We start from the raw sequence: 17,704 nt of genomic DNA, 5'->3' as shown, positions 1-17,704 counted from the left end.
ATTGAATGAAGTCCTCCAGCCCTCATGACTCTCCCCACAAGTCGGGTTTGTCACCAGCCCTGCCTCATGACCCCAAAGTGCCCACGAGGGACCCACAGGCTGGGGGGAAATCCCGTTCCCCTAACTGACAGGATTCCCTGCCAGGAGATGTGGTAATGTCCACTAGACTGCAGAGATTCAGGGAAGGAAAGCTGATCTCTTGATAGCTATTGGTGTAATGGAACCTCCATGATCTAAGGAAGTCTACCTCAAAGAACCCAAACAAGAGGGAGTGGGAGAGTTAGCAATCACCGCATCTCGGGATTAACCTCATTCATTTCACACCCTGCTTGTGGGCTTGAGGCAGAGAATCTCTTTGGCTGAGATTCCTGCATTGCAGGGGGTTGGATTAGATGATCCTTGGGGGTCCCTTCCGGCTCTACAGTTCTACAATTCTATGATCCCATGAGTCTGATTGGCCACTGGACTTGGCAGGTCTTTGGTCTGACCCAGCAGAGCTCTCCTTAACAGAGACCCACCTTGACAGCAACTTGGAGCCTCCCCATGCAAAGGCAGTCTACCTTGGAGTACTAGATTTTGGTGACTAGGAACAAGGGGTTGTTTGCTGCCTTTGCATCCTGCTCGAGAACTTCCTGGAGCCTGTGGGGCTTAACAACCGCTCTCTCTTTCCAGGCTGGGAAATGGAGATTGTAGTTCTTGTTACAGGCACCCAAGAGGTATCTCAGCACACACACACACACACCAAAGGCTACTCTGGGTGGCGTTAATTGTTGTGGAAGGTTAGCATCACCAGGAAATGAAGTCAGACCATAGAACCGTAGAGTTGGAAGGGACCCAGAGCATCCAGGCATTCACCCTCCAAGTGTCCCTATTTTCCAGGGACAGCCCCGGATTTACAGAGGCCGTCCTGGTTTTTGATTTGATCCTGGAATGTCCTGCATTTCCTTAGGACGTCCCTGTTTTCATCAGAGAAATGTTAGAGGGTCTGGAGTTGTGCCATCCCCAAGCCAAGGAGATAAGTAGCTGTGCAACCGTTAGAAGACATCTGAAGGCAGTTTTTAAATGTTTCATGGTTTTTATTATGTTTTTACATATGTTGGAAGCCGCCCAGAGTCTCTATTTTCATGAGAGAAATGTTGGAGAGTGTGCAACTCAAGGTCATGGGTTCAACCCCCATGTTGGGCAAAAAGGTTCCGGCCTTGCAGGGGGTTGGACGAGATGACCTTCATGGTCCCTTCCAACTCCGTGATTCTAGGATGCTCCTCTCCGACAGAGCAATGTCACAGACTCGTTGTTGTTGTTGTTGTTACAGAATAGGGAGTTCCTATCTTCACCCACAGGTGAAGACGCGGGTGGCACTGTGGGTTAAACCACAGAGCCTAGGGCTTGCTGATCGGAGGGTCGGCAGTTTGAATCCCCGCGACGGGGTGAGCTCCCGTTGCTCGGTCCCCGCTCCTGGCCACCTAGCAGTTCGAAAGCACCTCAAAGTGCAAGTAGATAAATAGATACCACTCCGGTGGGAAGGTAAACTGCGTCTCTTGAGCCACAAAATCTCTTCTACGAGCCACGACAGCTTCTAAATCCCAGTTGCTGGAAGCCACAGGAAAGGAGAGAGTTGCCCCTGTGCTCGGATCCTGCTTGCTGGTTTCCCACAGTAACTAAACAACCTTTAGAAGACATCTGAAGGCAGCCCTGGATAGGGAAGTTGTTGGTGTTCAATGTTTTATTCTGTTTTTACATATGTTGGAAGCCGCCTAGAGTGGCTTGGGGCAACCCAGCAAGATGAGCGGGGTATAAACAATAAAACAACAACAACAATTGTTATTGACTAGGACATCCCTACCTTCATCAGAGAAATGTTGGAGAGTATGCATCTCAGGGGGACACAGGTGGCACACAGGTGGTTAAACCACAGAGCCTAGGGCTTGTCGATCAGAAGGTTGGCGGTTCAAATCCCCGCGACGGGGTGAGCTCCCGTTGCTCGGTCCCAGCTCCTGCCCACCTAGCACTTCGAAAGCAGCTCAAAGTGCAAGTAGATAAATAGATACCACTCCGGTGGGAAGGTAAACGGCGTTTCCGTGCACTGCTCTGATTTGGTCATGCTGGCCACATGACCTGGAAGCTGTACGCCGGCTCCCTCAGCCAGTAAAGCGAGATGAGCACCGCAACCCCAGAGTCGTCCCTTTACCTTTACCTTTATATTCACCCAAGAAATGTTTGGGGGAAGTGAGTGCTGTCAATCCTCCAACAGCCAACAAACACACTGTTTTCACATTTTGCTTTGTTTTTCCTAAACCTACCTAAGTAGCACCTGCTTCAATTTAGCTTCAATTTAGACCCCTTGTGTCTGGGTGTGGCCCTCCACGCATCTCTGTCTGGCCCTCGGAAATGTGCTGAGGCCCCATCCTCTCTCTCCAGGCCGTGCTCCCTCCCTGAACATTTTCCCATGGCTGGGAATGTGTCTTCATAACCCAATATTGTCTTTCACTCGCCTGGATGGAGGATAGACAGAGAGGGGTGTGTGGAAACCTGGCTATTTATTGTGAGGAGGCGGGGTTTACCTCTGGTGCTCCACCCACTTTTGCTTCTCACCCCGCCCACCTCTGACTGGTGGCCCCCAGAAAGTTTCGCAGGAGGAGATGTGGCCCTCAGGTTGGAAGAAAGTTCGCCGCTCATTGCTGCTCTGCATATTTATCTGGGAGTAAGCCACAGTGAGCACAGCAGCGTCTACTTCTGAGTAAGCACACACGGGGCTGAGCTTTGCAGCTTCAAAACAACAGGAAGTGTAACACCTCTATGTAGGAATTTAGGTGGTGACTTGAAATCTTCCTGTCCTGCGCTTTCCACTGAACAGCTATCCACAAAAATAAATATATGCCATTCGCCTCAGATTCTTAATTGATTTCAATTAAGAAATAAAATTATATATGCTATTATTATTATTATTATTATTATTATTATTATTATTATTATTTGTATACATCCCTATACCCATAGGTCTCAGGGCAGTTGCAACATAAAATCACATTATAAAAACACAAAATACATAATCAAAAGAAAAAGAAAAGCAACGGAATAACACACACCCCCTTCCCCAAGGTTAGATGAGGTGCTATTCCTGTGCTTCTGAAGGTTTCGTTTTTCTGCTTACAAAATGATCCATACATTGCAAAATTGAGAAGTAGTGGCTTTGACAGCCTTCGGGAATTTTTACATTTCCATTTTTTACACTTCCATTCTGTCTTAGGAAGCCAGTTTATATGTCAAACAATGCTTTGTTTAAGGTTCTAATACCAACATAACAATTAAACCAGCATTGACTTTTTTTGAAAGTTCCAGGTAATAGAAGCATAAAAATGTTGAGTTGGAAGGGACCCCCCAAGGGTCATCCAGTCCAACCCCCTGCAATGCAGGAAACGCAGCTAAATAATCCCTGGCAGGTGGCCATCCAACTACTGTTTGGAAACGGGAAGGAGAGTCCGCCACCTTCCTAGGTAGCCTGTTCCACTGTTGAACGGCTCTGTCAGAAAGTTCTTCCTGGTATTTAGGAAGTTCCTAACACCGGTCCTAAGAGACCTACATTGGCTCCCAGTACGTTTCCGAGCACAATTCAAAGTGTTGATGCTGACCTTTAAAGCCCTAAATGGCCTCGGTCCAGTATACCTGAAGGAGCGTCTCCACCCCCATCGTTCAGCCCGGACACTGAGACCCAGCGCCGAGGGCCTTCTGGCGGTACCCTCACTGCGAGAAGCAAAGCTACAGGGAACCAGGCAGAGGGCCTTCTCGGTAGTGGTACCCGCCCTGTGGAACGCCCTTCCATCGGAGGTCAAGGAGATAAACAACTACCTGACATTTAGAAAACACCCAAAGGCAGCCCTGTTTAGGGAAGTTTTTAATCTGTGATATTTTAATGTATTTTGGTATTTGTTGGAAGCCGCCCAGAGTGGCGGGGGAAACCCAGCCAGATGGGCGGGGTATGAATAACAACAACAACAACAACAACAACAACAACAACAACAACAACAACAACAACATTTAGTCAGACCTGAAAGCGTAACAGAAAGAACCACCCCTCACCCGAGAACAGCAGAAACTGAGATCTGCAGAGAGAGGATCAGATTAATACTCAACAGTCCAAAAGTCCAAAGATCTGTCAAAACCATAAGCGGGTGGGGAGAATTATATTTTAATTAATTTTGCATTCTTTGTGAATTCTGCGGCAAATGGCTATTCCCGTGCCAGGGTTGTAGCACACAACACTGTAGCAATGGAGTGCTTCTACTGCACTCCAGAAAACTAGCATGCCAACCTTCTCCTTGCATGCTAGCTTTCTGTGTGCATGGACTGATCAGAGAGAGAGAGCGAGGTGGGCCAATTTGCCTCTTCTTTACGCTCACAGGGAGAAAATGTCTCGAATGGGTCAGTGCATCTGGCTGTGAACCAGGAGGTTGGGGGTTTGAGCCCACCCAGGGACGGCTGTGGGCAGGATTCCTGCATTGCAGGGGGTTGGACTGGATGACCCTTGGAGGTCCCTCCCAACTTTACAATTTCATGATTCTATGACAGGAATATCAGTAAACTGTGAGTGACCCCTGAGGTTTGCAGATAGGCAAAAGATTTTAAGGGGGTGTGGGAGGCTGGAAACATTAAAACAATCCCATAATAACGGAACAGCATGAGGTGTGGACAGTCTGAGAGGCTGGAAGGAAACTGACACCTGGGTGGGAGGTGTGAAAACAGAATGGAGAGGTCAGAAGAGGAGGATAGAGACCCATCAATGCGGGAGGGTAGGTGGGGGAAAACATCATTTGGAAAGGTTACTTTGGGAAGCTGTGATACTCGCTATTGCTTATGGGCTTCCTTTTGGGGGCCTGACCCAGCTTCTCTTCTTGCGCTCGTCTTTTTAAATGTGCCAAGGACTGAAGAGAACATGGCACCCAAAAGAGGAGGAGGAGGAGGAGGAGGAGGAGGAGGAGGAGGAGGAGGAGGAGGAGGAGGAGGAGGAGGAGGAATTTGGTTCGCTTAATGCAGACCTGCACTTTGCCAGACCGAAATTAGGTGATCTTTCAAAAATTGCACATTTCTGAATTTTGCAATGCAGTGATCCAACTCCCAAAATCTGTATAATTACGGGTGCGCACACAGATGTATATAATAGTGGGAATAACGTGGGGGAAACGGCTTACAGAAAATGTGCATATTTGGAGAAAGTGGCACTAAAGCTCTGGTGAATTTGCACAGGTATTTTCACAAGGATCCACGTTGATGCAGAAAGGTGGAGAACTTAAATCTGGACAGATAAGAAACTCGGAGAAAGAAATATTGATCATGTTCAGCCCTAAAACTAAGCCACCCCTTACCTGTGGGGTTGCCATACCCCATATGCACCCCTTGACCTCTTCTATCTGCAGAACTGGGCCTGTCAACAGCTGCCACGTAATACCCTTTCCTCATCTATAAGAAATCGATCTTTGGAACTCCCCGCCTATTGACAACAGGCGCCTGTCCCTTTTTTGGCACCTGCTAAAACATTCTTGTAATGTTTCTGTTTGCTCCGCCCACTTTTCCCTCTGGCCCCGCCCACCCCAGAAGGCAACGTTTGTAAGTTGCCCAGAATAATCATGAATACATTTACGTGTTCAAAAACTAAACACGAATAGATAAATCAATTCAGCTGATATGAGCTACGTACTGCTGGGATAGCTCAGTCAGTAGAGCACGAGACTCTCAGGGTTGTGGGTTCGACATTGGGCAGAAGATCCCTGGATGTCAGGGGGTTGGGCTAGATGACCCTTGGGATCCCGACCAATTCTATGGTTCTATGACAGAGCTGGGTCAGAGGTTTGGATGCCAACTTTCGTTTTATCCACCACCATCCCTCCATCACAGGCTCAAGAATGCACTGCCACAGATCTCCAGTGTAAACTGGGACGTCCTAAGCAAAAGAGGGACATTCCAGGATCAAATCAGAAACCGGAACGGCTTCTGTAAGTGCACGACTGTCCCTGGAAAATAGGGACACTTGGAGGTTCTGCCTCTGAAGCAGCACTCCCCAGAGTTGGGTTTGCCACCTCGCTGAGGACTAGGTCCTTGATCGCTCCTCTAACTTCAACCACAGGAAGTGTGCCTTCTTGCTGCCTTTGAAGCTGGTGCGCGAAACAGGAAACCCATGGGTGGTGTCGGTGGTTCCCCGGGTTGGGCACTTGCTGATTCAAAGGAGGCCAGGCCTGGAACGGAGACTCATACAGAGTTGCAGCGGGAGACACCCTCCGCTGACCTAGTGATCTGCAGGACATGCCATTTTGGGGGGGGGGGGAACTCACTGCTTTGATGGCTGATTGTCGGCCCCACCCTCTCTGGCCGCCTTTTCGAAACCATGTCCTGGGAAACACAGAGACAGGTTTCACAACACACACAAACACACTCACGACACAGCTACCTCAGTTCCCCTTTCCTTTAAACCGAAGCTCTCCAAGCCGCAGCAACCAAACCTCAGAGGAAGATACCTTCTTGTGCGCTGCATAAGATCTAGAGGATGTAGATGGCAGATGCTTTTGCAAACAGTGACCACACCAAGAAGGGGGCAGACTATGCTTTCTCCCCCACCCTTTTTTTCTTTCTTTCTTTTTTGCCAAATTGAAAATCAGCCACAAATGAAAGCAATTTTCATACAGTTTTTTCCCCAAAAATTGGTTTCCCGCATTCTGTTCTCGATGTGTCCCTCATTTCCTCTTGTTGCTGCATTGTTTTCCCGGTTATTTCTAATTCACATTCCTTGCAATTAACCTTCTTGCAATATTTTGTTGTTGTTAATTATCCTTAACCATTGGCTAGCTGCCCATCAGTTCCTGAACGTATAATATTCTAACATTTCCAATATCTTCAAGTGATGTTGCTTGACAAGTTAGCAATCCACCATAAATCAAAAACCACTACGTCCAAAATAAATTCCTTGGGGGCAGACGAGGGTTTCAATGAAGGCAGGAGAGCCCTCAAGATCTGGGGGTTGGGGGGTTGGGTCTGCCCTCACTTCGCTTTCTCTCGGCTTCCTGTTTTTTCTTCATCTCAACCCCACCGCATTTCCTCACCCATTTGCAAATTATTTTTTCTATAAAAATCCCTTTTGTTGTTGTTGTTTAGTCGTTTAGTCGTGTCCGACTCTTCGTGACCCCATGGACCATAGCACGCCAGGCACTCCTGTCTCGCACTGCCTCCCGCAGTTTGGTCAAACTCATGTTCGTAGCTTCCAGAACACTGTCCAACCATCTTGTCCTCTGTCGTCCCCTTCTCCTAGTGCCCTCAATCTTTCCCAACATCAGGGTCTTTTCCAAGGATTCTTCTCTTCTCATGAGGTGGCCAAAGTATTGGAGCCTCAGCTTCACGATCTGTCCTTCCAGTGAGCACTCAGGGCTGATTTCCTTAAGAATGGATAGGTTTGATCTTCTTGCAGTCCATGGGACTCTCAAGAGTCTCCTCCAGCACCATAATTCAAAAGCATCAATTCTTCGGCGATCAGCCTTCTTTATGGTCCAACTCTCACTTCCATACATCACTAATAAAAATCCCTAAACATCAGCAAATTGGCCTATGTGCATTTCACCCCCCACCCCACCCCTCAAGGCACAAATGGAAACCAGAAAAGTCCTGCAGAGGGACAAGAGCCAAAGAGCTTGCTCTCATGCATCCCACTGCAAACCGTTACAGGATCTCAAGAACTGGAAGGGACCCGAGGCATCATCTAGACTGACCCCCAAACCACAAAAAAGCGATGCATATTGCTGAACACATTTGCAGAAGGGGAGAGGCTGGAGAACTGGGTACTAAAACTCAGAGAAGCACAGGTTTCAGAGGCTAGTTGTGTTTTGGGAATCCTGGAGGAGGTAGAGGTGAATTCTTCCTGCCTCCCCTCTTTATCAAAAATAGTCCTGGATTCTCTGGTCTCAGCCTGTCCCTGGAAGTTCTCCATCTTATTTTCAGCTCAGCAACAATACATACTTAAATAGGCAAGGGGGGGCAATGTTTGTTTATTAATTTATTAATAGATTGTTGAAATCTGCAGGCCTGCCTCGTTCCATTGATGCCAGTGGGTCTATTTTGAGCCTGACTTTGTCGGATCTCAGCCCTCGATCTTAAAAGCACCAGAATGACTCGACAGGCCGAGATCTCCGAAATTGCCCCACTGTATCTAAACCACCTCTTAAGCAATCAGCAGCATGTAGGAGCAGTTAAAACTTCCCCATCGGAAATACTTCTGTCCGCGACTACAGTAGGGGGTGGAGAAGACACTGAATGAAGCTCCTGGGACCTCTCTGCAGGAACTCCCCGCAAGCTACAACCCTTGTCCCAAGCCACGGCCCTCATTGGCTCTGCCACATGCCCTCCTGGAGAGCATTTTTGCCTGTGCAGAATGTGCCCTTCAACTCTGACTGTGATTTTGTTTGACTGGGTGGAGGATCAAGAGATGTGTGTTGAGGAACAAGCCCACTCCACGGAGCACCGCAATACCGCCTCTCCCCGAATAAACCGCCCTGGACCCTGCAATCATCCTCTGAGGCCCTTCTTTGTGTGCCTCCTCCCGAGAGGTCTGGAGGATGACAAAACGAGAACAGGGCCTTTTCTGCGGTGGCTCCCCGTTGCTGGAATGCTCTCCCCCATGACATATATTTCGTCGCCAGGCAAAAACATTTCTCTATAACCAGGCCTTTGGCTGATTAAACTATCCAGGGCCTTTTCGCTGTGTTTGCATACCCTCCAAGCGTCCTGATGTTCCAAGATGAAAATAGGCATCCTATTCAATAATATGGTGCTGGAGGAGACTCTTGAGAGTCCCATGGACTGCTAGAAGATCAAACCTATCCATTCTGAAGGAAATCAGCCCTGAGTGCTCCCTGGAAGGACAGATCGTGAAGCTGAGGCTCCAATACTTTGACCACCTAATGAGAAGAGAAGACTCCCTGGAAAAGACCCTGATGTTGGGAAAGATTGAGGGCACTAGGAGAAGGGGACGACAGAGGACGAGATGGTTGGACAGTGTTCTCGAAGCTACGAACATGAGTTTGACCAAACTACGGGAGGCAGTGCAAGACAGGAGTGCCTGGCGTGCTATGGTCCATGGGGTCACGAAGAGTCGGACACGACTAAACGACTAAACAACAACAACAACAATTCAATAATATTGCTTATTTGTATTGTGAGTGGAACAGTGTGCGTATGTTTACATTGCAATGTAGCCGAAACAAATTCCAAGTATGTTGGAAAATGTACTTGGCCAATAATAATAAATTATTCTAATAATAATAATAATAATAATAATAATAATAATAATAATACCTACCCATCTGACTGGATTGCCCCAGCCACTCTGGGCAGCTTCCAACTTATATAAAAACATAATACTGTAAAACATTTTAAAACTTACCTCTACGGGGCTGCCTTCTGATGTCTTCTAAATTTTGTTTGGTTACTTACTCTCCAACATTTCTCCGATGAAAATAGGAATGCCCCAAGGAAAAGTGGGACATTCCGTTATCAAATTGGAAACCGGGACGGCTTCTGTAAATCCGGGACTGTCCCTGGAAAAGAGGAACACTTGGGGGGGGGGTCTGCAGACAGTCCTGGAGTTATAAAAGCCACCCCAGCTTCTGATTTGATCCCAGAATGGCTCTATCGGGGCTGCGAGGGAGCATCCCATGGCCTCTCATGACCTTTCCATGGCCACCGCTGCTGTCAGTCTCCTCGGGCAGCTGCAGAACCGGCCAGGTAGAGAAGGGGCTGCCACCACCAAGGCCAAGCGCCTGAGACACGCTAGCCCTGAAGTGCAGGCAAGGCAAACCTGGGCAGGAAGAAAGGGGGATCCTTGCTTTTCTTTACTCTAAGAAATGCTTTGTGCGTCCATGTCTGATATTGCACCTTTCCAAAATCTATTTATCGATGTGTGTTTATACGGAATAGAATGGAATAGAATAGAATAGAATAGAATAGAATAGAATAGAATAGAATAGAATAGAATAGAATAGAACTGGCAAGCGGGATTTGAAATATGAGCAACAAAAGGAATTAGGAATTACAGTATTGAAAGTGAGGGCATAAGGGATAAAATGTAGAAAGCGCATAAAAGAAGAGAAAGGAAGGGAAAACCAAGGGAGAGGAAGGAAGGAAGGAAGGAAGGAAGTCATGTTCGGCAGAACATTTATATATACAGTCATACCTCGGTTTAAGTATGCCTCGGTTTGAGTATTTTCAGTTTAAGTACTCCGCGGACCTGTCTGGAATGGATTAATCCACTTTCCATTACTTTCAATGGGAAAGTTCGCTTCAGTTTAAGTACGCTTCAGTTTAAGTACTCCGCGGACTGTCTGGAACAGATTAATCCACTTTCCATTACAGTGATGCCTCGCTTAACGAATGCCCTGCTTAACGAAATTTCCGCTTAATGAAAGGATTTTTCGAGCGGAGGTTGCCTCGCTAGACGAATTCATTTTATGAAAAATTCGTCTAGCGAATCGCGGTTTCCCATAGGAATGCATTGAAATTCAATTAATGCGTTCCTACGGGCAAAAAAAAAAAATCAAAAAAATTTCAATGCATTCCTATGGGATTCGCTAGACGAATTTTTCGTTATAAGAAAATTCGTCTAGCGAATTCGTCTAGCGAGGCACCACTGTACTTTCAATGGGAAAGTTCGCTTCAGGTTAAGTACAGACTTCCAGAACCAATTGTGTTTGTAAAGCGAGGTACCACTGTATCAGAATAATGTATCCGTTATGTTAATATTTGATAATATTTGTACAACTCCTGTAATTTGTGTGATAATTTATTTTTGTCATTTTTGCTTTGTATATGGAAAAACAATTAAAATGAATATATATATAAAAGAAGAAGTTGATGGCATAAGAATTGGAAGGTTTTGTGCAGCAGAGGGGGAGAAAAGGGCTGGGAAGTCGGAAAAAGACAAATTTAGCACGTATTGAAGCATAGAATTTAATAAAAACTTGCTATTAAATAATAAAATAAAATAGGGGTTAAGGAGTTTCCTCAGGGTTTGTGTGTGCCCCGTTGGTGATGTAGTGGGAATGCTCTGCGGGGGGGGGCATAAATGGGGGGTCAAGGAGGGTCACTTGAGGGGAGTGAGAAATGGCCCCCACATTCACCGGAGGAATGTGGGGGGATGTCTGTATTTGTGGGAGGGGGGTTGTTGCTTTGCTTTGCTTTGTTTGTTTGTTTGTTTGTTTGCTTATTATGTATTTTGTGTTCTTGTTTTGCGTCTTTGTGTTGCGAACCGCCCTGTGATCTTCCAATGCAGAGGTTTTAAGGATTAGAGGTTTTTAAGCAGAGGTTGGATGGCATTATGATCTGTCATGGGTGCTTCAGCGGAGATTTCCTGCATGGTGGGGGGGGTTGGGCTGGATGACCCTCAGGGTCCCCTTCGTGCAAATGGAAAAGATCAATCCATCCAAACTCCAGGTCCACTTCTGCTGGCCTGACTCTGCTTTCTTCTCTCTCTCGAATCTTCCCAGGGCAGCAAAGAGCGGTTCCATTGGCAAAGCCACAACGTCAAGCAGAGTGGTGTGGACGACATGGTCCTTCTCAGCAAGATCAACGAAGACGCCATCGTCGAAAATCTGAAGAAGCGCTTCATGGATGACTATATTTTCGTATCCTTTTCATCCTTTCGTTCGCTCGTTCTTCTAGCCGTTGGTGCCCGTCGTGATCAGAGTCAGGGCATCTTGACTGATCCATGTTTTCATTTTGGGCAGTGAATTAGAATCATAGAATTATAGAGCTGGAAGGTACCCCCAAGGGCCATCCAGTCTGACCCCCTGCAATGCAGCTGAAGCATCCATGACAAAAGCCCCCCCCCCAACCTCTGCTTCGAAAAGCTCCACCACTTTCCATCCCATGGTTGAACGCCTTTTACAGTCAGAAAGTTCCACGTGATGTTTAGTCAGAATCGCCTTTCTTTGTCACTTGAAGTCATGAGTTCAAGTCCTGCTGCCCAGAACAGAAGAAAACAAGCTTGCTCCCTCTCCCATGTGGCAGCCCTTCAGCCTCCTCTTTTCCAGCTCCTTCAACCGCTCCTCATCAGGGCTGGTTTCCAGACCCCTGATCATCTCAGTCACCCTCATCTGCACACCTTCCAGCTTGCCAACATCCTTCTTAAATTTATAGTTTTGCTCTTGCCTGTGCTGCTGTCCCTCTGTGTCACTTCCGTTCAGATGTCCCTGTGGTTTGTGGCCAAGTATGTTTCTCCCCCCTGCTCTTCCTCTCCCGTCATTCTCTCCAAATTTGGCAGTCCCGGCAGAACGCTGAAAGCCTCTTCTCCACTCCAGAAGCCAATCTCTCTGCCCATTTCCCAAATACTTTGATGTTCCCATTGAGGGACTCTTTTCCCGGTGTGGGTTCCGGCATTGCGGGGGGTGGACTAGATGACCCACAGGGATCCCTTCCAACTCTACAATTCTATGAAATCCCCTGGTGCTGCTCTGAGAAGCAGTCTCCCCTAACTCTTGCAAGAAATGGGAAGATGCCTCTTTTAAAAAGAGGCATTCCCTCCCTAGAGAAGGAGGGGCTCATTCTGGGGGTCAGGGATGGGGAAGACCTGTATATCCCCCCCCCCAATGCCGTTGGATTCCAACTTGAGGCAGCATGGCTGTTGTTAGGGACGATGTAGGATGAGGTCTGTCAACATCTGGAGGGGGAGAGATGCCCCCCCCCCCGTCCCTGCCCTTGGTGAGTCTTCCTGGTCTGATCCAGCATGTCTATTTAATAAGAAAAATGGTTTAGATGAACCCATGGAGATGAGATCTATTGGCAGCTGTTAGCTAAGGAGGATAAATTGGGCCTTCCTGTTCGGGGACAGTCGTAGAATCAAAGAATCATAGAATGGTAGAGTTGGCAGGGATCCCCAAGGGTCATCCAGTCCAACCCCCTGCAATGCATATAGAGGAGGGAGAAAGGTTGTTTTCTGCTGCTCCAGAGAAGTGGACACGGAGCAATGGATTCAAACTACAAGAAAGAAGATTCCACCTCAACATTAGGAAGAACTTCCTGACAGTAAGAGCTGTTCGGCACTGGAGTTTGCTGCCAAGGAGTGTGGTGGAGTGGAGTCTCCTTCTTTGGAGGTCTTTAAGCAGAGGCTTGACAGGCATATGTCAAGAATGCTTTGATGGTGTTTCCTGCTCGGCAGGGGGGTTGGACTGGATGGCCCTTGTGGTCTCTTCCAACTCTATGATTCTATGAAGGCAGGAATCTCAGCTCAAGAACTCTTGGCAGGTGGCCCTCCAACCTCTGTCTAATAACCTTCCATCCCACAGTCGAACAGCTCTTACTGATGTATAGTAGGAATCTCCTTTATGGTCACTTGAGGCCATGGGTTCGAATCCTACCATCCAGAGCAGGAGAAAGCAAGGCTTCCATGTCTTCCATGGGACAGCTCTTGAGATATTGGAAGGTGGCTCTCCTGTCTCCTCCTCAGCCTCCTCTTTCAGCCTATCTCAGAATGCCAGATGATACGGAACAAGAATAAACAGGCCGTATTGCCAGTGGCCTGGGGTGGGTGATTGGGGGGGTTGAGAATCCATAAGCGCATATGGAGAGCCTGTTGGATCAGGCCAGTGACGCATCTTGTCCAGGTTCCTGTTCTCACAGCAGCCAACCAAATCCTACAAGCAGGATCCCAACACAAGGGCAACTCTCTCCCCTCCTGGGGTTTCCAGCAACTGGAATTCACAAGGATCACTTTCACCAACTGTGGCTAATAGTTCCGTAATTTAACCCTGCGCTGTACAAAGAATTTTGCGGTCGGGCAACATCTGGGTTGCTTTTATTTTAATTTTGATTATGCGGTTTATGTTTTTTTTATTTATTGTGATTTTATATTGTGAACCGCCCTGAGACCTGTGAGTATAGGCACTACATTATTATTATTAATATTATTATTATTCTGAAGGTCCACAGAAGTTCCAAAAATTAGCACGCAAGAGAGATGGAGATGGGCTTAGTCAAAGTCACAGGACTCTTTAGCTTTGTGGGATAAACGCACACACACTGAAACTGAAAAGTTTTCTCGCTTTCGTCTTCCTGCTTAAAAATAGTACCGCCCACAACAGCCGTTGTGAAAACGACTTCCGTGCTGTAGCCTGAGTCAGCCAGAATTGCCACAACCTACATAAGCAGGCGCCCAGGGTGGTGCTAAAAGGTCAGGTTCAGCCCCTGGGGGCTGGATCCGAACTTGAGTCCGCCTCGGATGTTCCTGGACCATGCAGAGCAGAACCCCAGCCCCTCCCTCTCGACGCTGCAAGTGCAGTTGGTGCTGGGAGGCCAGGAGGTCAACAGTAGGTGGCGCCAGAGAGAACGGCCGGCTGGTTCTCACTTGCAGGGCGACTGAGTTTGCAGGCATAGCCACACCTTGGGCCAGTTGTACATGCCATGGCGCCTTGGGGCCCATGGGGCACTGCCCCCCTTGCCTCAGTGAGCCATCACCCAGCCCTCACCTGCTTGCTATGCTACTGGGAGCTGTTAGCTTCCTGTTCCTTAGTCCCGGTGCTGCTTCTTGCAGAATTCAGCAAGGATAAACCCACCAAAGTGTCCTGATTTTCCAGGAATGGTCCTGGATTTACAGAAGCCACCCCCGGCTTCTGATTTCATAGAATCATACACTCATACCCGGTAGAGTTGAAAGGGACACCAATGGTCATCTAGTCCAACCCCCCGGCAATGCATGAATTATAGATAAAGCATCCCTGACAGAGGGCCACCCCCAAGCTCTGCTTATAAACCTCCAAGGGAGGAGAGCCTGCCACCTTCCATCCCATGGCCGAACAGCTCTTACTGTCAGAATGTTATTCCCCATGTTGAGTCGGAATCACCTTTCTTGCAACTTGAAGCCACGGGTTCAAGTCCTACCCTCCAGAGCAGGAGAAAACGAGAAAACCACACCTTCCCCAAATTATATCGAGACAGACAGACAGACAGACAGACAGACAGACAGACAGATTAATTATTCCTTAACAAATGGCTCTCAGACCTATATTGGACCTGTCCTCATCTCTGTCAACCCCTTTAAGCAAATGCCCTATTTCACGGACCGGGAAGTGGAACTCTACCAAGGAGCAGTAAGGCACTGGAGTTGTGGGGGGGGGGTAGAACAGGTCGGGGGGCCGCCAGTGGGCACCCCAATTTATTGAGGTAGCCGAGCCCCTCCCTGCCCTCTGAGACGGGTCTGGCAACAGCAGGAGGAGCCCCAGATTCACGCCTCTCTGGTGTTATGTCCTAGGCTCAGTATGAAAACCCACCCCACATCTATGCGTTGACCGACAACATGTACCGAAACATGCTCATCGATGGGGAGAACCAATGCGTCATCATTAGGTAAGCAAAAGGAGGATAAAACAGAATGGGAGTCACTATCCGTACTAAAGAGGATTGGCAGCCGAATTGGACAGAACCTGCCAAATTGGCAAGTCCAACTAGTGAAATTAGTTATCAAGAGGAGGCAGGATTGAAGGACTGGGAAAAGGTTGGTCAGTTATTTTTTAAAAAATAATTTTTATTAAGTTTTGCAATTTTATATTCATCACAATAACATGGTGTCAAGAAGAAGAAGAAATACAATTCTCAAATCACACACACCCCCAACTTCCCTCAACTTCCTCTTCTGGTTCTTTACACATTGACTTCTCCTGCTTTATTTTATTATACCTTAATATTGCATTCTATGAGTTGAATATTGTTATATTCTTATCATTTTTACACCATGATTGTTTTCAATGTGCCTCTTACACTTTGTTGTTGTTGTTGTTGTTGTTGTTGTTGTTGTTGTTGTTGTTGTTGTTTAGTCGTTTAGTCGTGTCCGACTCTTCGTGACCCCATGGACCAGAGCACGCCAGGCACTCCTGTCTTGCACTGCCTCCCGCAGTTTGGTCAAACTCATGTTCGTAGCTTCGAGAACACTGTCCAACCATCTTGTCCTCTGACGTCCCCTTCTCCTAGTGCCCTCAATCTTTCCCAACATCAGGGTCTTTTCCAAGGATTCTTCTCTTCTCATGAGGTGGCCAAAGTATTGGAGCCTCAGCTTCACGATCTGTCCTTCCAGGGAGCACTCAGGGCTGATTTCCTTAAGAATGGATAGATTTGATCTTCTAGCAGTCCATGGGACTCTCAAGAGTCTCCTCCAGCACCATAATTCAAAAGCATCAATTCTTCGGCGATCAGCCTTCTTTATGGTCCAGCTCTCACTTCCATACATCACTACTGGGAAAACCATAGCTTTAACTATACGGACCTTTGTAGGCAAGGTGATGTCTCTGCTTTTTAAGATGCTGTCTAGGTTTGTCATTGCTTTTCTCCCAAGAAGCAGGCGTCTTTTAATTTCGTGACTGCTGTCACCATCTGCAGTGACCAAGGAGCCCAAGAAAGTAAAATCTCTCACTGCCTCCATTTCTTCCCCTTCTATTTGCCAGGAGGTGATGGGACCAGTGGCCATGATCTTGGTTTTTTTGATGTTGAGCTTCAGACCATATTTTGCACTCTCCTCTTTCACCCTCATTAAAAGGTTCTTTAATTCCTCCTCACTTTGTGCCATCAAGGTTGTGTCATCTGCATATCTGAGGTTGTTGATATTTCTTCCGGCAATCTTAATTCCAGTTTGGGATTCATCTAGTCCAGCCTTTCGCATGATGAATTCTGCATATAAGTTAAATAAGCAGGGAGACAATATACAACCTTGTCGTACTCCTTTCCCAATTTTGAACCAATCAGTTGTTCCATATCCAGTTCTAACTGTAGCTTCTTGTCCCACATAGAGATTTCTCAGGAGACAGATGAGGTGATCAGGCACTCCCATTTCTTTAAGAACTTGTATTATTACATCTTGATCTCTATGTTTTTTTGGTTAGTTGTAAGTTGTTTACTCAAACCCTGCTAGTGGGTCCACTTCTTTACAATGTTTCTGTAAATACAACATAAATGGTTCCCAGTCTTTTTTAAGGTCTCTCTTGTCCTTATCTCTAAGTCTTCCAGTTAGCTTCGCCATTTCAGCATACTCCATCATTAAAAAAAAGACTGTAAAACGTGTTAAGGCGCAAGTAACCTTAGAGTAAGAACAGTGGTAAAACCTATATATATTTGAAAATTTTGTGGAGAAGACAAGGCACAGAATGACTTTAACAAGCAGCATTATTTGGAAAATTAGGGAAAGCATGGAGGAGGGCAGAGGGGAAGTCCAAAGTGAATTGATTGTTAATTGGAAAAAGTTGTGTGAAGCTCTTTTGAAATATATAAATCACTAGCTGGCCCTGCCACGTGTTGCTGTGGCTCATCCGTGTGATTCCTCCCACCCTGTGCTGATCCATGACGTATCCCGCCCCCTCCTCCCCCCGCCCACCAGCTTATCCCTGTGATTCCCCCCACCCTGTCCCAACCCATGACGTATCATGCCCCCTCTTCCCCCCACCCCCTGGCTCATCCCTGTGACTGCTCCCACCGTGTCCTGACCTATCCCGTCCCCTCCTCCCCCCAAACCCCCACCCAGGCGAGTCAGTACCTCCATTCGGCCTACTCTGTAAAGGCTTCAGCCTAGTTTATAAACGCTGTTGAGAGGGAAGGTTTTATAGGTGCAGTACCAGTGTAGCCACCACTAGAGGGCGATGGTTTGCAACCTGGTTCTTTTCCTAGCATGCACTTTAGGGTAAGTTGTGAGCTTTTG

At 47.3% G+C, this 17,704-nt stretch overlaps 1 protein-coding gene across 1 annotated transcript in view; it reads left to right on the top strand.

The window, feature by feature from the left end:
* The window catches only part of MYO1F (myosin IF), a 51,386-nt gene that overhangs the window by 1,654 nt on the left and 32,028 nt on the right, over window positions 1-17,704 (top strand). The window contains exons 2-4 of the mRNA XM_060275408.1: window positions 11,517-11,654; window positions 15,024-15,113; window positions 15,275-15,369. Coding sequence (XP_060131391.1) covers window positions 11,517-11,654; window positions 15,024-15,113; window positions 15,275-15,369 — 323 coding nt within the window. The remainder of the gene's footprint in view (window positions 1-11,516; window positions 11,655-15,023; window positions 15,114-15,274; window positions 15,370-17,704) is intronic.

The sequence above is a fragment of the Zootoca vivipara genome, chromosome 6 (genome assembly GCF_963506605.1).
Source record: "Zootoca vivipara chromosome 6, rZooViv1.1, whole genome shotgun sequence".
Lineage (NCBI taxonomy): Eukaryota > Metazoa > Chordata > Lepidosauria > Squamata > Lacertidae > Zootoca > Zootoca vivipara.
The sequence above is the reverse complement of the archived record's forward strand: the minus strand, read 5'-3'. Positions and strand labels throughout refer to the sequence as shown.